General features: G+C 44.7%; 4 protein-coding genes and 1 non-coding gene across 5 annotated transcripts; 4 read left to right on the forward strand and 1 right to left on the reverse strand.

Annotated features, from left to right (window-relative positions):
• The first annotated feature begins 259 nt into the window (after nt 1-259).
• LOC131263515 (NADH dehydrogenase [ubiquinone] 1 beta subcomplex subunit 11, mitochondrial) lies at nt 260-992 on the forward strand. Its single transcript, XM_058265724.1, has one exon. It carries the CDS (start codon nt 331-333, stop codon nt 796-798), a length of 468 nt encoding a protein of 155 aa, XP_058121707.1. The 5' UTR covers nt 260-330; the 3' UTR covers nt 799-992.
• Nucleotides 993-1,185: 193 nt separating this feature from the next.
• Nucleotides 1,186-14,554, forward strand: LOC131267644 (SH3 domain-binding glutamic acid-rich protein homolog). Its single transcript, XM_058270569.1, has 3 exons — nt 1,186-1,317; nt 1,755-2,216; nt 13,247-14,554. The coding sequence occupies exons 2-3, from the start codon at nt 2,172-2,174 to the stop codon at nt 13,676-13,678; spliced, it is 477 nt and encodes a 158-aa protein (XP_058126552.1). The 5' UTR covers nt 1,186-1,317; nt 1,755-2,171; the 3' UTR covers nt 13,679-14,554.
• Nucleotides 14,555-16,463: 1,909 nt separating this feature from the next.
• LOC131265283 (glutamic acid-rich protein-like) lies at nt 16,464-19,741 on the forward strand. Its single transcript, XM_058267544.1, has 3 exons — nt 16,464-17,579; nt 18,345-18,542; nt 18,869-19,741. The coding sequence occupies exons 1-3, from the start codon at nt 16,464-16,466 to the stop codon at nt 18,938-18,940; spliced, it is 1,386 nt and encodes a 461-aa protein (XP_058123527.1). The 3' UTR covers nt 18,941-19,741.
• A 290-nt stretch (nt 19,742-20,031) lies between these two features.
• Nucleotides 20,032-20,118, forward strand: Trnastop-uca (transfer RNA opal suppressor (anticodon UCA)). Its single transcript has one exon. It is a non-coding gene; the product is annotated as a tRNA-Sec (tRNA).
• A 76-nt stretch (nt 20,119-20,194) lies between these two features.
• Nucleotides 20,195-24,829, reverse strand: LOC131267137 (translocation protein SEC63 homolog). Its single transcript, XM_058269914.1, has 7 exons — nt 24,512-24,829; nt 22,807-23,745; nt 22,316-22,733; nt 21,914-22,178; nt 21,714-21,835; nt 21,552-21,636; nt 20,195-21,353 (listed from the first exon to the last, which is right to left on the reverse strand). The coding sequence occupies exons 1-7, from the start codon at nt 24,633-24,635 to the stop codon at nt 20,991-20,993; spliced, it is 2,316 nt and encodes a 771-aa protein (XP_058125897.1). The 5' UTR covers nt 24,636-24,829; the 3' UTR covers nt 20,195-20,990.
• Between the last annotated feature and the right edge of the window lie 1,730 nt (nt 24,830-26,559).

The raw sequence follows: 26,559 nt of genomic DNA on the forward strand, positions 1-26,559 counted from the left end.
GCGCCAACTTCAGCAACGAAACACCGCCAATTGAATGTGTAATTGAACAAAATAAAACATTACAAGTTTTTTCAGGGCCACTGGCGTTGAAAAGTACTAAGTTTAGTATTTCTTGTAAATAATTTTTGTGGTGTAAAAGTGGATAGATTTTTTTAAATCGAATTAACAACATCCTCCCAACCTTGTGCAAACCGATTAGATCACTTTCAAGCGAATGTCATAGATTCGCTGTCAATAAAGTGGAGCAAATAACAAAGATTGTTCACAGCAGCAACGTTGTGCCTGAGCAGCTCTGTTGCTGAAAAGTTTTACTCCAAAGCCGGCCACAAAATGTCCAGCTTGGTGCGACTGACCAATGCGGCGCTAGTTCGGAGCCTGGTAAATCACTCCGCTCGAAGCGCTCGGCTTATTTCGTCGTCGCAGAAGAATCGGGATGCCGCAACCATCGAAGTACCGAAGAAGGCGGCTGCTGCCGGTCCAGCTGCAGCAGCATCGTCGACCACGACCGGTAAGAACTGGGTGAGCTATGGATTCGACCGGAAGGACGAAACGAACGACCGCAGTGCCATGAATGCGTCGTTCTTCTTCTCCGTCACACTCTGCCTCGTCCTGGGAAGCGTGTACTGGGCGTACGTTCCCGACCCACAGCTGCAGGATTGGTCGCAGCGTGAAGCATACCTCGAGCTGCGCCGTCGGGAAGCTGCCGGCCTGGAACCGATCAGTAAGGACTTTGTAGATCCTGCCCAGATTGTGCTGCCATCGGACGAAGAGCTGGGTAACACTGAAATCATAATTTAAGTCCGCGAGTAGAGTGCACGGCAGACGAAACGCAAGTTATGTAACGGCCCTGTTGGGCATACACAGATTACGCTAAAAAGATCAGTGTCCCACGCCGTTTGTACATAACATTCAAACAAAACGCGCGTGTAAACGGTAGCAGTGTTAAGAAATCGTGATGTGGTTTGAAGCATGAATAAATAGGGAAAATTATTAAACAATTCGTATGATGGTTTGATTCTGTTTTGTTTTGATGAAAGGAAGAAGTCGGAAACGGTCTAATATTAGACAAGGTTTATAGAAAATTGAGAAACGACACTTTGCTTGAAGCTAGTTTGAAAAAATCAATTTCAAACTACATTGAACCTGGTTCAGATTACCGACACTAAAGTATAAACGCATTCGGACCGTAATATTCCACTGTCAAAGATCTCTGACTGCAAAAATCACACAAACGATCGCAGAACGATTTTAGCAGCGATTCGGAGCAGTAATAGCAAATTTGTTTAAGTTTCCATCAGCGCAACAGCAAACAACAAAGTGCGTATTATAAACTACGGTCGGAAGCCAAATAAATGACCATTACCTCCATCACATAGTCGAAAAGAACCTTTTCGTTTCCAATCGATCCCCCTAGTAGTGCACAATACGACGTGCAGGTGTTCCGGCGGACAGTTACCAGCATCCAGGATTCTTGTCAGCCACCGGTTCGCTTTTTTATCCGGTTTTATCTCGTCACAGGAGTGTGTATTTTTGGGTCCGTCGGTTGTATCGCAGGCATTGAAAAGTCCTTTCCCTCAAATTGCCGTTGTGGCGCTGTGCAAGTGTGTGATTCGTGTTCCGGGCGAGCACGAAAGATTCGATATTTTTGTCAATTTCCCATCACCGTCGGGTGCATTATTATCATTCAAAAATTCCTTCCCTCGCAGGTGGTGTTCGTGCGTGTATTTATTATTCTTTTTCTTCCCCTCCCTCAGCAATACACGTCTTCACAGTCGATTTGTGCGTGTGTGTGTGTATGGTGTGGTTGTTTTCCGCGGGGCGTGTAAAATATTTTTTCCCCAAAATTCTACCGTCGCGTGCATAGTGGTCTTTCCCGCGGGGTTGTGAAAGCATCAATAGCCGTGTCGCTAGCAATATAATAGCAAATCCTCAAAACGCTAGTTGGCAAGTGAGAAGGCGAGCGAAAGTGAGTGTGTGGAGTTCGAGATAGAAAACCCCTCGGCAGCCACGACGACGAAAGTGCTCTAAAGTGGGAAGGCAACATCTCGAGAATCATCTTGCGTACCAAACAAAACGCGACATCCCGTTAGTCAGTCGCCGAGCCGAGGAAAAAAGTGACCGTGCCGAACGTATTCGACCGAAACCGTAACCAACAAACCGCCGATATCAAAATGGTTATCAAAGTGTACGTCAGCGGAATGTCCGGCAACAAAGAGGTAAGTTTGTAAGCGGAATGTGGGTGTTGGAGGATGGCTAGGCGGGGTGGGGACTGTCGTAAACAAAACCAAGAAAACGACTACATCGGGCACCCGCTCTTGGCCATGGCCATGAACGAGGAAATCACCATCCCATCCGATTTCGCATGGTTCCCGTCCGTGGCATTGGATTCTTTTTCGTACAGGCATCCCCGTGGCTTGTATGTATATACGGCCGCCACCGTCGATGGACGAGAGTGTAACAGTTATAAATAATCACGTAAAAAAAAGATGTGTTGGGAAAATATTTTCCGATTCTTTAAGTCGAGAAGCGGCCAGAGAGCGTGAAACCATCGTTGGGAGCAGCCGCTGTACCGCTAGACACACGACGTGGCTGGCGGAGGCGCAAGGCGTTTGCCACTTCCGTTTGTTTGCCGTGTGTTGTGTTGTGTGCGCGCGATTAGAAATGCAGACCAAGCCCAGGGCCCTCCTTAGATGGTCATCGCGGCTTGCGATACGCTACGTAAACACGGCGCACCAAAAAGCCGCCCCGAAAATTCCACCATGCTAAATCGCAGCAAGCGATTCTTTTCGGCCTGCAATGTAGCTTTTATGTGGGCTAAAGTAAATTGACCGACCTCCAAAACGGAGCTAATTCCAAATAGGGCATGTAAAAGTCCTTCGCGCCCCGTTGGCATAGATCGCCGTAAAGAACGAGTGGTTGCTTTTTTTTTCGACGGCATCGACGGAATGACAGCCCTATCCGGTGGAGCTCTTCTGCTCGTCGGTTTTGAAGCGGCCGCGAGACGTTGATGATGTCATGCAAACGGGGGAAAAAAACAAAAACAGGGCGATGGTCGTTGGGTGGACTGTCGAATAGTTCAAATATATACAGCAGCGGTCGGTCGAATGCAATGCATGAGAAAGCGCAAGAAGTAACGTTAATCTAATGCAAACCACAACGAGCTGTTAGCATCACGCTCAGTAGCCAATGGAATGATTCATAGAACGTGTTAGCGCGTTGATATGTGCTCATAGGAATCCAACCGACGCCGAGGGGAAACGGTCCATTTTTTGTGCGTTTCTGGATAGCTGGCCGCCTGGTCGTGATGGATGATAGGGAGTTATCATGTCGCCGCATTCATGCACTTAAAAAAGCATTCCGTGATAAGAACCCTCACGTACCACGGACCATTTTTCCCCCGTTATGGTGGTGTTTTTTTCTACCAACATAACATAAAGGTCCACACCCTTCGCACGGATGAGTCACGGATTGTCGCGGCTGCAACTGACATAGCCAACAGTCCATTGAAGATTTGATTCATTTCAGTGGTATTTTCCTCAGACCGGGCCCCGTTGTAGTTTAAAGTTGATTGAAAGGCCAGTTTGGAATCTTTGTTGTCTCGAGGGTAAAATGTGTGCGGCTTCAACAATCCTACTGGGATCGTCCGGTTCGTTAAATTGTTATTTCTTCCGCGTGCCATCTCTGGCGTGGGTGTCAGTTCATTGGCAATTATGCATTTTTATTAAAGCATGAAAAAATTCCATGTCTTTGTTAGGACCATCCGCGGAACCTGCTTTGTCTGGAGACAAACATCTCGAGGACGCGTTTCTTTATGACTAAATCCTGACCCAACCTTCCCTACCGAAGTCCATGTTCCAAGGATTATGATATCATACATGCAAAAACTTTGTTCTTCTCGTATCGATTTATTCAGATTCGTTTACTTTGGATATTGGTAGTATTTATTTGACTAGCGGTACGTGGTGGGAAGTCTTCCCAAATGGAATATCGGCGGATGCAATTCGTATTTTGTTGATACGCTGCGTCAGTCGGCTGTCTTTCCCAGATCTTGCTGGAATTTATTTCAAAATAAATCCGGTACAGCCAGCAATGTTTGTGTCTTCCCACACTCCGATGATCATGATCTTCAGTGTCGTGCGATGGTTGCAAAACCAGATAGAAAACCCGAACGGTAGTCGGTGACGCTTGCTTTGATAATGTTTTTCAAAACAGCATCTCCACTGTGCTTTTTATAGGAAATTGTTTCGCTTTTAATAACCCTTCGAGACAATCCCAATCAACTCCGGTTACCAGCAATTTGTCTGATTCATCTTCTGCAATCCGTACGGTATCATGCCGTGAGTTATGCTCTGCGCTCTGTTTGGCAAAATATTTAGTGAAACGTTGTTTTCTGCAACTTTTGTCCGTGCTGTTTTGGGGTTAATTTAATTTTGCTGTTTAATAATAAGCCACCCAAAACAACGCACACCAGCGAGCCGAGAATGGTGGATGGTTATTGGTCCGTCGGTTGCGCATGCTAGACCTCAAGATGAATTTTAATGCGGTTTCTTCCCCTCCAGCCATTCCTGCTCCGTGGATGATCCGATCCAATGCCTTTTTTCCACGTTTCACAACGCTGGATTTCGGGGCGAGGTTCGGTTTGGCTTGGTTTCGTTTGGAACTGTAGGAGCACGAAGCGGCGGCTCCTTAGTTCCTCGGGTAAGATGAGAGAAAGATAATGTAATTCTTCCACGGTTCACGATAAAAATAAAAACATTTATTTTTTTGTGGTTGCCTCACCTCCGTGATTTTTGTTTGCTGTGGTTTTTTCAATGGAATTGATTTTTGTTCCGTTCTCCACTCTTAATGCGCTGCTGTGGCCACAAACAACAACCCTTTTGCAGCACGCCACCATTTTTTTCTGGAACATATACCGGAACCGGGAGCGAACTCCATTGTTTCCACCCACGAACCCCTTCCGCCCAATCGGTCGATAGCGGGGTGTGCATAATGCATCTAATTAGAGTGCAATAAAGTGCAGCACGGGGTGGGGGCTGTTCGTTCCATCGTTACCCACACTAAACGGTCAACTCCAGCATGACATTCGAAGCGTTCGGTCTTCCGGGTTCTATCCCCAGGCGGTCGGTGAGGGTTCGGGGTTGGGCTTATCATTATTCAAGCGGAATAGTGCCGCATGCTGGCCGATGCCCGTTGGCAGACGAGGATGGTAAAAGCGGATGGATGGCAATGAAAGCTGGTCGCATGAGCGCATCGTCGAAACCACACGGACCGTTCCGGCTCACTGAGTGCCATTGAATCGCAATGGAGTAATGGAGGGATTGCTGACGCCCCCGGGGCCGGTATGTCTGCCCGGTAGAATTGCCGTTAATGAAATGGAGAAGAAGAATACTCCCAAAGGAACTGGAAGAAAATGCTAAATTGCTCTTAGGCCATCCATTAAAGTAACCGATAAAAAGTATCGCCCCACGTGTTTCCAACTTTGTTCAATTCGATGTTAAACATTTAATAGTTGTTGGCAGTTTTTTCTTCAGTTTTATTAATTTTCATTTATTTCCTACACCATTTCCTGGGTTTTTAATGAGATATTTTTCGGTATAGGATTATGATAAACCCATACTGCTAGTTTGACATAATCTGATCTCTCATCGACAACAAACCAAATTAGAGAAACAACTTGGACAAAACTTTAAATTCACAAACCCAATGCTTTCATCTGACACACTCAATGCAAAGCTTTATCAGGCTGCATGGGGGAGATGAAATGAACCACTCCACTGGATTTACTTCCAAATTCAGCACCGGTCAAGGCCGCCCACCGTTCGATCGTTTCGTTTCAAGGTGAACGTCTTTAGAGTTTCGCCAAAGCACCGCTGAACTGCAGCATCCGAAGTAAAACATTCAACCTTCATCTTTGAGTGACAGCGGAAACGTTGCAGGACGCAAACACACACACATACTAACACCGTTTGCAACCCGTCTTGGCAACATTCGATTGAGAGGAAGATTGTTGCTATATTTGGCCAACACGGTAGCCCTCTTGGTTGAAAGGGAGACTGCTCAGTTGAAGTCGATCGTTTTCGTCTCCATTTAAGACAGATCGCAGATCGCATCGATCGACAAACGTGTGGCAAGCTTCAAGAATGGCCCCACAGAGCAATCCGGCACCGGATGGTACAATGTAGGCAAATTGTTGCCAACAAAGTTCGCCAGGGCACGCAAGCAATGTGTACAATTTCTCGTCGCCGCCGTTTGCTGCTTTCTTTTCCTTCTCTCTGTGAATAAGGAAAACCTTCTCGGTTAAACGAAAAGGAACGGAGCATATTTGAAAAGTGTCAGGTATTCGTAAACTTTTTGTTTCTCTGCCATGTTTGTTGGGTATTAGAAGATTACTGAACACGATAAGAATAAAAACAATCAAGAGTTTTTATTTTTTGGTATGTCCTATGTTCCATTGACATGCAACGTTTCTGCCTACAAACTGCTCGTTCACGGGCGTCCGCCGGTGCCAGAATTGAGCAGTGAGCAAATTAGTTAATTTGAATTTAATTACCACACCCTCCTCCATACGATGATTCAAACCTTCTGTGCTGGCGTTGGAGGTTGATTTGTTTTCCTGTGCTTCGTATATGTTTGAAGACTCGAAAGCGAATTTATACATTTTACGCCGGACGGGTACACATCTTACTTTCGCCTGGCGAAGACGCCATGCGGGTTTGACGACACTTGGTGCTTTGACGCACATAAATAGATGCGGATCGTTTTGCATCAAACGCGACAAGAGAGCGGAACACTTAAAATAAAAGACCGCTGCTATTTTACCACCATATCTTTCATCAACCCGTTGTCACTGATCCGCTCCTGTGTGTTCGAACCTTTTTGGTGGTAATGAAATTGCAAGGAAAAGCGTGAAGTGAGTGATTCCCGCATCCGCCAGACGGTGGCTGGTTTTTCCTTCTTTTTTGTTTTGCTGGGACGACGACACTGGGAGGTGTACTGTTCAAAGACATCATTGATGGTTGTGTCGATACCCCGATTGACCTTCGCGATCGCCAAGGACGGATGTGTGTGTGTTTGTGTTTGTCCTGGCGAGGTGATCCGGGGATTGGTTTCCCATTGGAACAGGGGGAAAAGTCGTTCCGTTCCGTCGTGTGCCAAATAAACGACCAAAAAAAAGGGTTGCGATCGTCTGTCCCTCCTCCGTTCGCTTTCCCTTTCGACTCGACAAGCTCGGGTCTGTATGGCGCACTTGGCGCAATGTTTCGATTTAAACAACCTGTCTTGAAACAATTGCTGCTCCGCTAACGGTGGACAACAAATTCCGAGCGAAAAACATTCCGAGATCGAAATCTCAACAGATCCCGGGTGCGATTGTCGTTGTTGACTTTACGAAACGAAGCAATAATAATAATAATAATTTTTCTTTTGTAGATTTCACAATTTACAAAAAAAAAGATCCCACAAGAAGGGTAATAAATTTATAAAATATTGCCAAAACCTATGAAACATGGGGTCCAAACACACACAAAAACCATAAACACCGAAACCCAAACAGATCGCGCCTCGGAATCGGCCCTGAATAAGCACCGAAATCGAGTACATCTGAAGAAAAACAACCCAAACCGATCACGGTCTGTGGTGAATGATGTTGTAAAACCGACCGAAAGTGTATTTATAAAATCCGAAATCCAATTGTGGTGTAATTGTAGCTGAAGCAAGTGTTCAGCATGATCATGTCGGCGAAGGTGGGAAGGATATTTTATTTTTTAACTTAATGAACAACTGATTTAACAGTAATTTCTGAGCTTTGCCAAAGACAAACCACCGAGGTCTCAAGCAACTCAGAGAATGTTTGAAAAGAACGTAGATCTTAATGATCATCGTTTAGTGATTTATATAAACATAAAATAACTGTAAACACCGGATGGTAAATATCGATTAGTCTTAATAACTCGGCAAATGCTGCCTGCAATTTACGATCTCGAAGCATAATGTCATAGATCACTAATTGGCTATATCCTCGCAACCTGAATAGGGCTACCACCGTGTACCTCCCCTTCCCTGTGGTACCTCATTCCGCATTAAGCAATTTCATCGTGACACATCGTGACAGATCGTGTCGGTGTTTTGATGACACCTCTCGGCAGTGTACGTCGCAGCATTAGGGCTTTGCGGTTTGGCGAAAAAATGGAGACGCCACTTTCGATCACGCTTTTCCCCGAGCGACGGCGGCCGTGAAGGTTTGGTGTAAAAGGGTACGCACGGGAAAATGAGGCAGGGAGATCGAGAGACCATTGACCTCATAGCTGCATTGCGTTGCGGTGGGAGGAAAAACCGGCCGATGATCATCGGATCAAGTGCATTGACCCAGATCGCCGAAAATTCACCGAAAGCAAACACCACCAGCGCGCAGCGTCTATCTCTCTGTCTCCCGAGCGGGAAGGGTTGTCTGGTCGTAGACACCTTCCCCCCTTCAGGTGTGTTGCGATACTTACGATCAACAGATCAAGCGAGAATGTTGCTACAAGAATCCCGATGGTCAGGGGTCTATGATCTGTGCGGGTGTAGAGGTGCTTCATTAGTGCAACCTGCTCTGAACCTGAGCATCATGAACACCTGTTGTGTTTGTCAAAAAGAGGAGCATGAATAGAACATGCGAGAGAGAGCGATGGCATGAACTAATGTTTGTGTAGCTTAGTAGACTTCAAAAAGGATTCTCTGGCGCAGGACGGTAAACAAATGGCTACACGAGATTAAAGCAGCAGCAGCAAACTTTTGCCAGCAGTATTTGCACGGCAGGTGCAACGTGGCATTGTTGTGTATTTGGCTTAGCGTCTAATCTCGTGATATTGCATAATATACTGTATCACCCCAGCTCGTTCTCGGATGATGATTATTTTTACATATTAGTGCATCCCTGTGTTCCTTTGAATCAAGGTTTCGGAACCGGTGTGGCCCAATCATTATCATATTATTTGTTAGGAAATTGCATTTCTAATTTGTTATTTTTCCATTCACTATAAAAAATTTAAATTTCACTAAATTGATTACTTCATAATGTCACATTTATCGCACTTCCATAAACAAAGTTTGAATCTGTTTCCTTTTGGCAAATGTTTCGCCCCATGTTCTGGCGATGATCCGCTAAATGGTACCGGTAAAAATTGGCTGATGATGCGTTAATTTGACACGACATGCTCATTGCGGCGATTGTCCGCGGTGAGAATGTGCGGACGGAAAAAAGATGAAGGTAACGATGAGATAATTATCCGACGCATGCTCAAATGTCGTGTAACCTTCCGGCGGCGCCCGGGAGGTGAGTGGGAAGTACGCATAGGGTAGAAAGCCGATGGTTGAGTCGGGCAAAAGGACTCACGTTCCTCAACGAAATTGCTGGCCACTTCCGTGTCACGGTGCGATAATGTTTGTGGTCGTGAAAGATTATTCTGCACCAAGAAAAGAAAAGTCAGAACCGTAAAAAATGAGATCTTTGAAGCCGTTTAGGTTTATGTGCGGATTAAGATTTCACACTTTCAGAGATTCACTTGTTGGATTTGTTGTTTGAGGATTTCAATTAATTTCAAGTCCGAACTAACTTAGCAATAAATTGTACAAATATTTTTTAATTTTATTAAATTATTATTTTTTTATTTAATTAAACGCATCCTTAATATTTGCGGCAAAAGATAATACCGTAATACGTGTGAGTGAAAATATGAAACATTTTTCTTCGCTCGTTGGCACATGAACAATAGAGAAAAAGACACACAACTAGTTGGCTTTGTGAGCAATAAATGTTGATTTAAATGAGCCGTTACTTGTGTGATCATAAATTACAGCTCTGACACAGCCTACTCGTTCAACAGAACAGAATCAAATGTTCTTATTTTGGCACGTATCATCGAAGGGAACTTGTTGTGTTGGTCTTGAAACTGTTTCTGTAATTCATACTAGCTAGAAGATCAATTCGATCTTAATGTGATCTTTGCTTCATGCAAAAAAAGGACTGGGAAACATGCAATATGGGGCAATTGGGTGCAATATCTTTCGAATGGCATCGGCATCGATGACGGAAGTTTTCCTTTCCAACACACGACCAATCCGTTTCCGTTTTCGATCGAAACTGTTCACCACTCACCCAGCCCAATTTCCTGCGGAAAATCCCTTCACATCATACGCTCCACCCTCCTACTCCGACTTCCACCGCCCAAGGAAAAACCGTTGGGAAAGATCGAATGTCTAATTTTATCTATCGCACCCTGTGTGCGCGCTCCGTCTTGAAACATGGTGTTGGACACACGATTCTCGGAGGCGAATTAAATAATCGCTTCTGCTTGGCACGGATGATGTTTGGCTCTGACACACACACACACACAAGCTGTATGCGATGGGTTCGCATTTTAATGATTTTGTGCATGTGACGTTCGAGCATATCGTCGTCGAGAACCGCTCGAACCTCGCTTTGCATATGAGCTTGTACGCTATGCTGCAAAGGGTGTTTCAGTTCTCTTTCTCTTTCAGGTTCGGGTTGGAAAAAGATTTTCTCACCCGAACGGAAGATCGAAAGCACGTAAAAGTTGCCTAACCTCGAGCGCGCGCGGACATGTCGTCGTTGCCTATATTTTTAGTGATTTTGCAAAAGCCGCACACAACCAAACACGTGCGCTGCTTGCAAGCATTAGAGAAAACACTACCGGTGGAGCTGTATTTTCTTTCTTCTCGCTGGCGATCTCCCGATGCTTTCCCTCCTTCCTCGTGAGGGAGGTTGCTTTGGGGGATGATCTTGAAGCAGAGAACACCAAGATCCAAGAGGAACGGGAAAAAAAGCAAATGATGAAAGAGGGAAATCCTCAGCTTGTGCTCGGAGGAACGCTACTCTTCCTGGTCGCACCGAGCTCTCAATGTTGTTTGCAAAAAAGGAAATGCGTTTTGCTTCTTCGCCACGATGGAAAAGTGGGAAGCAAACTTGGCACACCCGGTCGAACGAGGGCCGGGAAATGGGTTTGACGGGGTAGGAACTGGGAAAAACAGAAAACAAAATCCGAGCAGCAATTACCAGCCGTGAGTGATGGGGTATGATTGAATGAAATGTTGCCCAGTGAGGGCGGGAGGTGAAGATGGGTTGGATGAGTTGGATGGGTAAATCAGATGACAGGCAAAAATAGCACCTTCTTGCTTGCGGTCTGAAGCCGCCGGTGAGAGTGGAGTAAGGAATGGTCGATGGCACTGGATGCGGGCGGGAAGGACTGAGTATTGTAGGATTAATAGGTGAATGAAAATATTATGCCCATAAATCTGCCCACAACTGCCCACCGTCCGTCCCACGTCTTTTCCCCACCACACGGGGACGGGGGCCCGACGTTGAGCGAGATGGTCAATTTCCATCGATCGGATTGATGGATGTTGAGCGTGTGTAAGATCAGGTCGATCTCTGGAGCAATAAGTTTTCCTGCCCGCTGCTGCTTCTTGGTTTCTTGGTAGCGAACCATTTCGAAAGAAGGAGAGAGAGAGAGAAACGAATAGAACTTTTCTCGCTCCTTGTACGGGACGGGTTTGCGGAAAATTCATGGGCAAACTTTATACGACCATGGGGTGTATTTATTTTCGTTACCGAAACATCCTTTCCACTTCGATTTGAAACGCGTTAAACGAAGAATTATATCCTGTCCCCACGATCGACGCGACGGTCCACCGACAAGGCAAGGCCATTTCTTCTGTTTTAGAGGAAAACGGCCAGCAAGCAGCAGTAATAACGCCGTGATCGTGGACTAATTTTAGACCACTACGAGAAACAAGCTGCAACGTTTGTCCCTTACGCGATCGCGATCTGTTTTTCCATGCACAAAACAAAGCGTCTACCCTGGTTGTTTTATGACTTCAAGACAAAGAATGGATAGTGGTCGGAAAAATAGGTTCCTTATTGCGGTCGGCTAGGTGAATTAAGGTGGACCTTGGAAAATCCATCCTTTACCTTGGAAAATCTATTTACAGAAAGCTTGACTTTGAAGCGTTTTGTCTTGTCGAGATAGTCTTTCCGAACTTTTCCTTAGTAAATTTAACAAACTTTGTTGTGGCTAATATATTTCCTGTGTTCCCATCCCAAATTTGAATCCCATCAGCCTATGTTTATATTATAAAAAGAAAATTTTACTTGCCCTCTTTCCATTAATATTTCTTTTCTTTCAATTCAATATTTCTTTTCACCGACCGTTCTGTCGACTATTTTAATAATTTTTATGATTATTACGAGGCAGAATAGTACGAAAAAAAGTATAGCATATCCTTTTATGTTTTGAATAAAATTTTAATTTCGCTTTACTGGGGAAATGAAGCCCTCCCTCCAGCTCACTTCGTCGAGTACTCTGTTGGCTTATCCTTCTTATAATAAAAAGGCACGAAGCGGTTGTAAAAGTCCTCATTGCCTTCATCCAATTGATTTACTATCAGTCATTTAAAAAAAACTGCCCTTCACCTCCAGACAGGCGGGCAGAACAAAGCGAAACCATGACTTTTATTCCTGGGTTTAATGATCTTACAGGAAGTTCTGTTGACGATTTGTTAAGTAAATATTTTCTGTATTTTAATTTTGCATACGTCAAATTACGGGCATACCTGTCGTAAAGTCTTTATCGACCTCAAACTGGTGAAATGTGTAGAGTTTAGTTTTTTTACTGAAATTCTTCCGATGTATCAACACCGAGTGGGGAGAGGTTGTTATTGGAATAAAAGAAGTGTGATAACTAAATTTCTCACTGGCGTTCCGTATTAATCAAGGGTAATTATTTCTGCTTCCTGTGACTTGATTGATCGCGGTTGTGTCCGTGAAGTAAGCCAACGTCTTAAGACAGTGCTGAGCACGGGCCGGGCTGACACCGCAGACGCGTGAAATATTAGTATACACACGATTAGTGAAAATTCTCCCGGCCCAGGGGCACGGACAAGTTGTAGTGTGGTCGGGAGTGCCACTGCAGTGCCAGATGTAAATGGGGTGCTGCTATATTGCCTTCGGTATTTGCTTTTGAGGTAGGACAAATGAGTGTGCTTAAGCTGATTGAGCAACAAACATAAAAAAATGCTCCTTCGCTCTACTCAGTTCCGACGATCAAATTGGGTGCACTTTTTAGAAACAGATGGTTCATTTGATGCGATCGGAGTGTTGATGGGTTTCCCGGCACAAACGATGTTTTGACGTAGGAGTGAGGATCACATTTCTAACACTCTTTATCTTTTTTTTTACTCGGGAAATCAGGTGAAGAAACGCCAACAGCGAGTCACGATGATCATGGACAGCAAACACATACAGTACACGGTCATCGACATCACAGAGCCGGGCCAGGAGGCGGAGAAGGACTTCATGCAGACGAACGCGCAGCACAAAGGATGCACGATCAGCGATCCGAACCCGCGGCACGCCCTGCCCCCGCAGCTCTTCAACGACACCGAGTACTGCGGCGACTACGACGACTTCGACCTGGCCAACGAGGTGGACAACCTGGAGGTGTTCCTGAAGCTGGCCGCCCCGGCACCCGAGGTGGTGGAGCACAAAAATGGCGAGGAAACTACGGCGACGACGACGACGACCGAGGCCACCGCCGACGACGAGGATAAAGAAAACAAGACTGAAGACAACACCGACGGTGGCGCCGAGGTCGCCGCGGATGCTGGCACGAATGAGGTTTGAGTTCCCGGCTGCAGCTACATCGCGCGAGCTGCAACCCCCTCACTTCCCCCTGCAATCTACCTCCCCGGGGATGATAGCCGGGGTTGTTGCAAAAAACCCCGAAGTTGAACGCACGAGCTGCCTATCCCCATATGTTGTGTGCCCCGCGTGTTTGACTGTTTAACTACTTTTCCGTTTGTTGCTGTTCGCTATAGCTATGCTGCCGCGTGCTTCTTACGTTTAATCATAAAATGAAATTAATGCGATCGTTTCTTTGTACGCTGTGTGCGTGTTGGGGAGCGGAAGGACGAGTGACATCCACACCGCGATCCCTCGCGCACTATAATAATTTAATCCTAAGAAGATGAATTATGCTCCCATCAATATTTACCTCTTCCGTATTGTATTCCACTCTAATGGAATTCCTCAAATTCCTGCAAGAGTTCCCTTAGAAACCGTAACCGGTTGGAAATATAAGAAAAAAGGTAACAGAATGCGAGAGGCTAAAACCGAACAAATCCATTGGGTATTACACAGTCCCTTAAGCTGCTGCCCTGCCTATGCTCCAAGAGCCTACGCTGTCCGTGTTGTGGGTGTGTCGCTTATACTTCTGCCCAAGTGTCAAGGACGACCGACGAGAGCGTCGTTCATGCGTGCGTGTGTGTTTGGCCTTGAACGGTTTAACGATAATAACATCCACTAACCCATGTAACAACATTCACCTGGGATCTCACTCGCCTGTTACTGCCAAGTTTTGTCCATGTCTGCTTTACCCTAGGCCGGAAGTGGCCGTTCCGGAAACCGTCCGGATAAGCTGACCTTTCTGTGCACGGGGGGGCCTTTAAGGGAACGTTGAGTAAATTTACGTTTGATCGATTTTCCACCCCGACTAGTACTTCGAGGTGGTGTGGTGGTAGGAAAAACGAAGTGTAATCGAACAGTTCGAAACCCTACGAATAGAGCCAGATTAGGGTAACTATGTTACGGTGCTTGCCATCGTCAAGGTCAGTTCGGTTCCCTTTTGGATAGTTTGAAAGCTCCACCTGGAGATGCAGACGGTCCGGAACAGCTTCGTTAGGGATTAGGATGTTCTTCTTTTTTGTTGTTGAAGGTGCGACTAAAACGTGTACCCCAAACAAAATGCCGTCGCTTACAAGCCGAGAGGAACTAGCAGTTTAGTTTATCGGATTAATTTTACATGCGTAGGTTCCCACAAACACTGAAAATATAGGTGTTTTGTCAATTGAAATTGGCAGTGGATAGACACACGGTTTTTTTTTATATATTGAAAAAATCCAATTTTCAATCCTTTCTTCTTCGGTTTATTATAATCTATCCACGACATCACGATGGTATATTTGAAGTTTAGCTTTCGAAGAGTGAAGTCAACCAAACTTCCATTCAAATTTTGCGTTGATGCGAAGTCCTTTTTCCCAATCGTCCTTCTCGACATCGCCCCATACCTCACGTTGTGTGCAATGTTACAATTATTCCACTTAGTCATAGTCCAACAAATTGAGCAATCATAAATCAAACACAAGGTAAAAACTGCAATCGCATATATTTTGCACGTAAAGCATGTCCTCAGCGGACTCAAAAACGGTCATGTCACGTGAAGACGTGAAAAATACCTTCCCTGTTAGTGCTGTTCTGTTCCTTTGCGATCCATTTCAATTTTATGCATCCCATTAGAGCGCGGTTAGACGGGTCTCTTAGAACCCTACATCGAAAAGACATTAGATTAGCTTAGAAGTATGAAGTTTGAAATACACACTACACGAAAACAAGGAAAATGAAACGTATCACAGACAACAACAGCCATTATACACATAATAACCTTCCAACGATAGTTAGCTCAATCATTGTCACTGAAGCCAATCAATAGTGGACAGACAAATAAAATGGGATTAAGGAAAAGTAAAGTATAGGATTCACGACCCACGTACGAGCATCATCGCAGCGTCCAGGGTGTGAATGGAACTTTATTCAAAGTAAGAAGAAAGGTAACAAACGGCTTCGCGCTGTTGATTATTTACGTTCACTTTCCATTTCCAAACGAAGCTTCGCTGCATAATTAGATGCGTGCGGACACGCAAGGGCAAGCAGTAGAGTTAAGTTATATATTCTGAGTATGATTACGTGAAATACATTTCAAATAAAGTAAATCTCTCAAATTTAGAGCTGCACAATGCCTGGGAGTGGTGAATTGTTTACCCACAGGATAAAACAAACCGATGCGAGGTATAACAAACTGCATGTATATAGTTGTGTCGTTGGTTGTTTAACAGTCGCTAGTGGTGGATATCTTTGCAGATAATCTTGATTTCCACTTAAAGGAAATATTTGCAAACTCAACGTCGTCGTATGTATTAACCTTCGTTCGCTTATCAAATCTTGTTTCAATAATCTGCTTTTACAAATGTTTGCAGCAAGATAACTATTATCAGCGTTATCTTACTCTCATATATATTTTTATTGTACGTTGTGTTTGCTTCTATTGCATCGTGGATGGAAAATTAATCGATGAATAACTGGGTAGGTGTTGACGAAGGGAGAAAATTGTACTGTAACGATGACGCACATGGCGTGGAATATTTTCGAGAATATTTCCTATGATTCATCACAGTATCATATACACGCTCCATTCGATTTGCAACACAAAGTAATGCACGCAATTACCCCATAATTAATCCTTTTCTTATTTCTTTCTGTATATCCCACTCGGGAATCCATTTCGTCATGGTACACACACACAATTATACACATTGGTCCATCCATCTTTAACAACATCAACCCATCCTGAAAAATGAAACACCCATTGGCCCGGGGACACAAAATTATATCCTTGCTGGTTGGATTTGATACGAAGACACCGCTAGCGGAAGAGGACGCGACGGAACAGAAGGAAACATCAGCAGAGGACACGCTGGTGGCGGCAGACGACGGTGCAGACGAAACGCTTGGTGAACCCTCGACGAAGCAAGACGACGATGGTGAAAACGAAGCAAAAGAGAGGCTTTCAGTGGAAAATTTGGTCGAAAATGATAAGACTATGGAGGCGGAAACCCCGGAAGATGGGACGGAAGAACCGGCACAGAGAATTGAAAGTAGCGTGGTGGAATCAACGGAAACTTCCAAGGCTCTTGATGCGGACACTTCGATCAGTCAGGAAGCAAAGGAAGATGAAGATGTTGAACACGGTCAGGTAAACACTGAATCAAAAGACACGGCACTCTTAGATGAAAAGGAGCCCACAGAAGCTGACGACGATGATGCGACAAGTAATGATGAAAAATTAGAAGAAAATGTTATTTCGAAAGATATCAATCAGGAACAGCACGAAATCCCTGCAGTGAGTAATGAAAAGGACACAGATGCTGAGGTCACGAACGAGAAGGAAAGTGGTAGTTTAGGCGAGGAAGAAACGGAAGCTACTGTTGAAGATGAGGACGAATCGGACACATCGGAAGATGAACAGGATTCCCAAAACACGGATCACTTCAGTAAGGTTGAAAATGAAACGAATGCAAATCAGGAACAAATAACGACCGACGAAGAACGGGAGAAAAAGGCACTGCCGAAGGACGATTCTATGGAAGTTGAGCCTTTGCCTTCTTTGGATGAAGAAAAAAGTAAGGATGGTGGTACCGTCGACGCGGAGGATTTAACCAACCTGACGTCGAGTGCAACGGTGGAATCAAACCAAAAGGAGGAAAATATCCTTCAGGATGAAAACTCAAGAGCATTCGAGGAACCACAAGCTGCCGATAACGAAGAAGACAACGGAGATGAAATTGATACCAAAAATGATCCGGAGTCGACGACGACGAGATCCGTGGTAGAAGAATCATTATCACCAGAGGAAAGCGGAAGTATCAATGATAATTCCAGCACACCAGCACCGAGCGTTGCCCTCGTGGAGGTTTGAGAGACATATGATATACCTTATCTTCGTTTCGATGGGCTCTCTCTCTCTATGTTGCTGCTATAGTCTGTACTGCTTGATGTTCTTTCTCTACCACAATCGCGAACGATCGAGTTTGGCTGCAACTGGTGCAATTTGCTGCACATCTTATTTCTGCTTCATTTAAAAAAATATTTAATGTTTTTTCTAGCACGCAATGTGTATTTACGGCTATTCAAGGCTGGCCTTTTTCTCAAATATCCTCGTATTCTATGTATTCATTTCTTACGTCTTTCTCTTGCGGTAATCCAAGTAACTCACAATCATTTATTCTGTCCTATCGTTCAAAATTCTGTTCGGCTTATCTGGCTTTGTCTGTTTCACTTTATCGAAAACATTTCATTATCCAAAAACAGGAACTGTAAAACTAAAAAAGCAGCAAAAGGGAAAAAAAGATCCTCGACAAAAACTAATGACGCAAAATAGTATAGAAGCAAACCTTTTCACATCTTTGATTGCCTAATATTTCTGTTAGGGTGCTTCAACTATCGCGCCATGATCTGTATTTGTTTGCATGTGCATGGTTGTTGTTTTTTATATTTAAGTCATTTAAGCCCTTTTTAAAGTTTACATTTCTTAAGATTTAACTAGTAACACGGATGATCCTCCGTTTGCTGGTAATAACAATACAAGTTGTGAAGGAAACATTCGCTTCATTTGGGTGTATCCAAATTAAGCGTGCTTGTCTGTGCATCATCTGAGTGTGTGGTATATGCTTTAAAGGAACCACCGAGTGCGGCCGAGATGGAGGCTGACGACGAAGAGCAGGAGCTGCTTAAAACGTCCGCCGCTCTGGCCGGCAAAAGTGAGGACGCGGAAGAGATCGAAATCGAAGAGGAGGCGGTAGCTGAAGAGGAGAACGAGGAGGAGGAGGAGGAGGAGGAGATCGATCCACAACCTGCCGACGACGACGCTGGAGAGGTCCGGTGGTGTTCCTTTTTTCATATAAAATTAAGTGTTATGGTTGCTTGAGCAGAATTCATTTCACAGAGTTTGCCTTTTATATAGGATGATTCGTGCAGGTGCTAAGAAAACCTTTATATCTCGTAGAAGCACATGGATCAGACTTTTCCATTACGATCACGTGCATACATGCATGACAACACGTGATCGACTAACCACAATCTTGTAGCGTAAAGTTGAGTCCTATCCCTAATCGCTCGCTTGTGTTTTTGGGCTGTGGAACATCTTTAGCTGCATTAATCTTCATTTGAAACTGTTGTTTCTTTTTTCCAATGCCCCGTTAGAATGGAATCTCGAGCAAACTTGTCGACGACACTGACGATCCCATGCTGGCCGAGCAGGAGCAGGAAGAATAAATAAGTACCGTACGCCACTAGCAACTCATCTACTTCATCATGATCATCATCATCATCATCAGGTCGATCACTATGTTTGAGCACACGATCGAGAGGATGCACCATCTCCTGGACTGGAAAAGTGGGACGATCTTACTATCTTGTCAACCTGAAAGAAAATCTCAGAGACTGCTCAAAGAACAAACCAAACTCACCATGAAGTACCGAATGTGGCCGAAAAACCGTTCTCTTTCACTCCTCTCGTGAGGGGTGCTACAATGCTTCAATGGAACAATCTCATAGAAACTACAACTATTTTGTACTTCGATATGTTAGTGACAAGTTTAAACTGCCCGTACGCTTCTTGTACCACTGTTTGATTCGCGTGCCGTGAGAGTCGAAAAATGGTTTCAGGAATGTAAGCTGCGATAAGCGTTAGGCAGAGGAGTTAATAAACAAAACAACATCGAAACGATGGTGGACTGTGTGCGATAAAAAAAAATGGGATAGAATGCGCCTCGGTAGCTGAACGTTTCCGATTAGATAACCCCTTTCTCTAACCGACTGAGTACTAAACAGGGGAGCAATACTACAATGACCTGGTGAAATTGAAAACACATTCGTGTTGTCGACGGAAGGCGATCTCTACAAATCACCATATAAAGGCATAACAAAGTGGTTTGGAATATTGTTTCTGGCCGCATTTACCCAATATTGGTTGGACTCGTAGCCGAGGAAAACAAAACAAAAACGACGATGACAATACGATGCAACCAGCGAGGAAGGTTATGGAACATTATGTAAAGTGATCATTCTTTAAGAAAAGTGCAGTTAATAAACGAACTATTTGTAAAATACTTCTCTTATGACTGATTTCTTTTGTTTCATCATCATCTTTTTACGTTATCTAGCAGGTCGATGGTAGGTTTAAATCGAACAGAATAGTTTAGTTAGAATGGAATATCGGAATTAAATCTCTCTAAAACGATTGATTTGAATTCAAAAACAGTATCAATCGCAGAACTCTACAACAGTCAGTGCATATTATCCATCGCTAGAACTAAAATGTAAACCATTTGGCATATATACACCAGACTCTAGCCGGCGCCCTTGCCCAGTTGAGTCTTGGTGGTCCAGGGTGCAGGCTTCAAACCTGTAGTCGATTAGCATCGAAGTGGTTCGATTCCACCTACTGGGCGGATGATAAAAATATTATAAAGAAATAATAAATATTTTTTCGGAATTTAAAGCATGCATGTGGAGAAACACGCACAATGTTTGCACATTTTTGTATATTTCATACTACCCAAGGGTGCTATAATTTCACCGTACCTTCTTTTATTCCAGAGGAACACAAATATAAACAATCTTTTACGTTGTCAACCTTCTTTTCCTCCCAATTCCTCAGTTTTGCGTCGAACCGCTTCACTTCCAGATAGTGTTTTCTCAACATTCAGTCCATTTGTCCCTCAGTGCTGCTGATTTTCACTTGCCAATACAAAGAGAGGATCGATTTCTTTAAATTTTTAAATTTTTAATGCAAAAAGAATAAAAAAGCGAGAAAATTTTGTTTTGTCCATCCACAAACAGGCACAACTTGCTCTTTCTCTTCACCTTCCTTGCGCAGGAGAGTTAATACAAATTACAAATGCTGTTTTGCAAACAAACTGTAACTGTTCCTTTTGTTTTAGGGAAATGACGAAAACAGTTTCAAAAGGAATGGATTATGACGACAACACGTGGCCAACGCAAAGTAGCGTGCTTGGCTAGATTGAATTGAAATAATTAACTAAAATAAACTTGATTGTGTGCGATTTCCGAAATCCTGCAATGTTTTTTTTTTTGTCCTATATATGTCCAAGTCTGTCGTTGTTTCGTACACTGATTTCAGCCCAAAACTGTTGAATGCTTACGTATATTTTCTAAAATGAAGTATTCGTTTAGGACATTCAAAACATGTATTTTGACGAATCTTCCAACATTAGCCCAATGCCTCGAGATAGTGCCCAAAAAAATATACCACCATTCAAATGCGATGGATGAAACCCGCCGGACGCTGAAACGAGCCCCCTCAGTCTGTCCGTTTCCTCGTCTCCTCGTCTTCACCGTCCGACGAGTCGGTGGTAAATTCGCTATCGTTCGCCTGCATTTCGTTATGGTCCGATTCAGATTCGCTAATGTCCCACTGCGGATGCTCGGTCGGGATGGCGGCCGGGTCCTTGACGTCCAGCTTCAGGTCGAGCTGCTGGTCCATGCCGAAGTACGAGTCGGACCGCAGGCACACGGTAAACACGTACATGCCGGCCCACTTTGGCGCGGTGAACTTCAACTGTACCTCTTCGCGGTGGATCAGGTTCGTCACGTGATACGGCACCGTGAGCAGTGTGTGCGATTTCCGATCGCAAATGTATGTCCACCAGTATTCATGCTTTTCCTACGGGGGAAAAAACGGAGAATGGTCACAAACAAACGTTCCAACATTAATCTATGAATCTTTTCTATTATACATTGTCGGAGACAAGCGACTCGTTAAACTCAGCAGGCTATGATAGGTAATAGCCAGCGATATGAACATATGAACAGCCTGTTAGGCTGAAGTTAAGCGTGAAGCTGCGTAGTTTACAATACATACCTCAGGAAACAGTGGACAATGCACGGGATGAGACACTTTGGAACGTCCTTCTAGTTTTTCTCGCTTGTTGATTTTTTGCTGGAACCTACAAATACCATCAAAATGGAGACACGTGTTTCAGTAAATTCCTTATCGCTTATCCCTGTGCCACGTGGTCCATACTTTTCCCACTCATCATCATCATCGGCTGCGGCCTCGCTCGCATCATTGTCGCTTTCAGCACCACTTTCCGCATCCGATTCCGCCTCGTCACCATGTTCCTTTCCGTCACCACTCTTTACGGACTGCAAAAAAAAGAATAACATGAAAACGGGTAGGTGATTAAAATGAGATTATGTTGTGTTATCGGTCTTAGCAAATACCTTTTCCTTCTCTTCTTGCGCTTGGGCTGCTGCTGCAGCTGCTGCTGCCGCCGCCGCCGCCGCTGCTGCATTTGCGGCCTGAGCAGCCGCTACTAACCGACGGTTCTTTTGGGCTGCCTTGCTCTTGCCTTTGTGAGCCCCTTTCGCCGTCTTTGGCTGCCAGGTGGGCTGCTTCTTTACCTTTAGGTCCTGCTTCTGGTCGTCTGTGCCTTCCAGCTCACCATCGGCATCACCTTCGCCACCGTCACCGTTGTCGTTGCTCTCGCTATAAACAGTGAAACGATAATGAAAAACTTCGATTATCATAAAAGATGATAAAACCGCAAGATGCCTCCTGTACTATAGCTTGACCAAAATTTGGTTCCTGTAAGAATGAAAATACCGTTGAAGGCGTTTACGTACGTAATTCCTTGCTTCTCCTTGGCCGTAGAGTCGCCGAACAGCTCCGACATGCTGCGTCGCACCAGCTCGACCGTAACCGTCACGATCGCTCCGGCCGTCACGACGTTTGAGTTTTCATCGTCCACCACCTCACACTTCATGTTGAAGTCAATGAGCGGCATCCGGCCGAGTACCTTCACCAGGTTGCTGTACTGCTCGTCGGTAAGGTGTCGCATTACCGAGCGTCGCTTATCCTGCTTCAGCTGGGCCAGCTGCTGCATGTTGCGGACATTGTACTTTCGCGACAGATGGGTGCGCAGTTCCTCCGTCATGTGTGGCAGCTGCAGCAGTGGATGTTTCGACTCCCACAGCCCTTGCATGATCATCGGGGACAATTTCATACAGTTTTCGATCGTTTCAATGGATGGAAGCCTCTGAACTGTGAAGAAAAGTGAACGAGCCTTAGTCATCTTCTGGAAGCATTTGCATAGTTTTAGAGCTGAAACACTTACTCTTCCTCGCGTAGGCCAACATAATGAGATGGCTCACACAGCTAACCATTTCCTGAATCAGGTAGGGGCATTTGCGTACAATCAGCTGGCGATCGATCTCGAGCGTACTCTCCTTGAGCGGAATTCGGGTCAAATGTGCGTGCAGAATGGCACGGGCTTTCAACGAATAGCTGCGTGAAAACGGTAGTTCCTTGCACTTTTCGTTCAGATACGGTAGCTGGCGAATTAGAGACGGGACTTCCTCGTTGTCCGATTGCCGCTCGATGACCTGATTGTTGTGGCGCTTCTCGAACTCGAAGCTGGCCGCCAGGATCATGATGACACGCTTCACCTGCATGTGGGGCGTCTTGTGGAAAAAGTACCAGTACATGTTGGTCGTATCGAGCAGCACCTTATCGCCACTATAGCGGATTGACCGGTACCACCACGTGCCGACCACAATCGGTAGGGCGACCATGAACACGAGCGCGTAAAGTCCAAGCACCCACACGGAGTTTTCCTTCTCGACGATCCAGGATGGGAGGGCAATTCCGAACGAGGTGGCTCCCGGGCCGTCCGGATTGCCATACTTTTCCCAGTTCTTGCGTGCCTCGTCGTCCGTCAGCGCCTGGTAGGCTTTGGTAAGCTTCATGAACGCCTTTTCGTCGCCGGTTTCCTTGTCCGGATGTAAGATCACGGATAACGTGCGGTACGCTTTCTTTATGTCCTTCTGGGACGTACCGAGCGGTACGCCTAGGATCTCGTACGGGTCAAAGTTGGACATCTCGTAGTCGAACTGGGACACCTTATAGGTGAGGAATATTAGCAGCGCCCATCCGGCTACGATTGCTAGCTTCACCAGAAACTCTTTCGTGCCCTTGTACGGATCCGAATGTTCCATGGCGGCACGCTTTTTAAGGCAATTCTCGCAATTGCAGTTTTCATCTTTTGATACTGGATCTGCAATGGAATATGAGGAGATATTAAAATGTATTTGAAAGAAACGGAATCATAAAGTATGCCATGAAAAAATAGAATGGAAATAAATCTAGTGGTATGCCTCCAACAACGGCTCCGAACAAATTGCATTGCTTCTTTTTTACTGCAAGGTACTTGCATGCGGAACTAAATACTCAACCTTGTCGCCAAATCAGAAGCGTGACGTAGATGTTAAACAATTGTGTACTGGGAAGAAGAAACTTAACACGCGTAAACCACGTAAGCGAACTTTGGTCGTCATTTTATCCATCTTTAAGGAGGGTTTAATATGTTATGCATGGAAAGGCTATAAATGTGGCGTAAATAATATGTTTCCTTCTGACCTCCTTTAGTTTTCCGATGAAACGTACACACTTATGTCCAAAATTGTTCTTGAGATAAAAGTCATTTGTTTACACAATTGTCGGTGCTCGTTTTGGTATCTCAGTATTCCAGAATGGCATGATACTTTTCGAACCCCTTTTAGAAAGTTCCACTTTTACTGTCGCCAAGCATTAGCACATTCTTTACCCACTCATGCTGTTCGCGGCCGAGAGAAAAGAAAGTGCAGACGCGATCAAGCGGAACCGAGCGCAGAAAAGAAAACAAAGTCAAATAACTGTACTTTTCTTTGGCCCGCTTTTGCAGGCCACGGTACGCTGGCGGATGCGTACAATCAACAGATTGTCTATGGAGGCTCATTTCGGAGCTACAATATCACCTGATGCACCGGATGGCTCGTTCTTACCTTCCTTTTTCTTGCGCGGCCAGAAGTAGAAAGTGGCCGGTATGAGGATCAGCGCCAGGAACGATAGGATAAAGTAGAAAAACGTTCCACCGCTTTCATCGTATTGAAATTTCTGCCCGCCCATTATTGCCGGGCCTTGGCGTTGTCCGTCGGGTTGGCGAAAATTCTATGGTCACTTGCGCTCTGTTTACAGCGGGATGTGCCTGACGGAAGTCACGGTGGACGAAATTGGCCACTTTCATTCATGCACCACTTGATGCCATAGAATTTATTTGTGTTTTTCGTAAACTATTCTGGATGCTGAAGCACTACGTTCGAGTCTCGTCAACGTGTCGAACCCAACAACTGACAGCTATAGTGTTGGCTAAATCGAAGACTCGATCCCTTCGCGGACTCTATTCGGGTTGATTCGATTCTGACTTGAATTGATTCTGAATCCCATTGCAGACACGATTCGAGTTAAATTAGCCCCGCTACCAGTCGATGTAACTCCGATGTGTGTACTTTACGCTATAAAGGTCTATGTCCCCGGGCTAGCTTGGTTATGCCCAGCGTTGAAGAAGAAGAATCGGATTGGGATTCGGTTATCTGGATCTTAGACCAATTTTGATTCGTATGATGTGAATCCCTACAGGGATTGGGTTTCCCATCACTAACCTTGGCGATGACGGTTGATTATAAAAAAAGTTATGTTTACGTGTTGAAGAACCAAGGTTCTTGGACAAAGCTGAAAACAAAATGTACCGCTTTGTTCGAGGAACCTTGGTCTCAATTCAAAATAACAGTTGAGATACCCAAATTTGTTTGTCTTGAAACAAAAATTTAAAAACGACCCTTTTAAATGAAAGAGGCTCACAATACTAGCTGAGATAATGTTTTTATGCAAAAAAAAGTGTGTAAATGGTGCTAAAATGCGAGTTAAGTATCGAATATCTATCATTCTCCTTCACTCTCTACCATATTCGCCTATTGAAAAGACACGTTCCTTGAAAAGAGACGTGCAACGGAGATTGATGTAACCATTTATACTTTGCTTAGTTGGGCCCAATCAATATAAATGTAGAATACAAAATTCCTTCTACGTTTGGTAGAGGACAACGTCATAAGCAATTCGTTTTTTAAAACAACTTTGCTGACCATCACGAGCCGAATAACCATTGATCAACAGACTGATCGTAATTGTCCGCTGTGCATCACGATTTAATATCCCTGGCTAGTCAACGCTTATTTATTGGGATGTACCAGCTCGGTAAGTAGCAGTGCCTGAGCACACACAACACAAACAAACAGTGTCAGAGCCCAGATATTAGCGTATTTATCCACTGTTTGAACTTGAATTACAGGAAATAATGACCTGATCTGTGTGGTAGTTTGGGGTGGACTTTTTGGCGAACATTTTGGTATGGTAATGATACGTCTACGAACGTCTGATGTGGTCCATGAATGGTACAACATGGTAGTGGTTTTTGGTCTTCCCCGATTGTTGTAGCATTGCCAAAAAGCCCTCGAGCTCAGTAGCTCGAAGGACTGTGGTCGTTGACCAACCGCTCGTACCATTCCACCTGCGTTTAGTTTAAACTGTCTTGGGAATTCGAAATGGCCCATCTACCGCTTCATCCCGCAAGCAAACATTAGCATCACTTCCCGCCACGCAAATGTCTGTCCCATCTTTCGCTTCAATCCATATGTTACATTTTAAAAATATGTCTCATTAGCATAGTGCCTTTTCGGAGGATCGATTGGGGCGCAATTTGCGTCTCTCTTCTTCTTGTTTTGATTTTTGTTTTTTTGCGACACTGGCCTCAATCCGGTGATATAACACTCATCCCTGCTCATTGTCCGATGGCACATTTTGGGCGTAGCAAACGGGCGGTCGGTCGGATCGTGCATTTGCCACAGCGGTGCTCCCTTACGTCGTGTGTGGGGGATGATTACTATTCATCTATGCTAAAAAGTTATGCTTTACGGTGCAAAACCCACCGCGTGCGCATCGATATAGCGAGCGAAAGAAGGGGAGAGAGAGATGGAGCAGGTAGCCAAAGGGAAAG

This window comes from Anopheles coustani, chromosome 2, assembly GCF_943734705.1.
Source record: "Anopheles coustani chromosome 2, idAnoCousDA_361_x.2, whole genome shotgun sequence".
NCBI classification, from domain to species: domain Eukaryota; kingdom Metazoa; phylum Arthropoda; class Insecta; order Diptera; family Culicidae; genus Anopheles; species Anopheles coustani.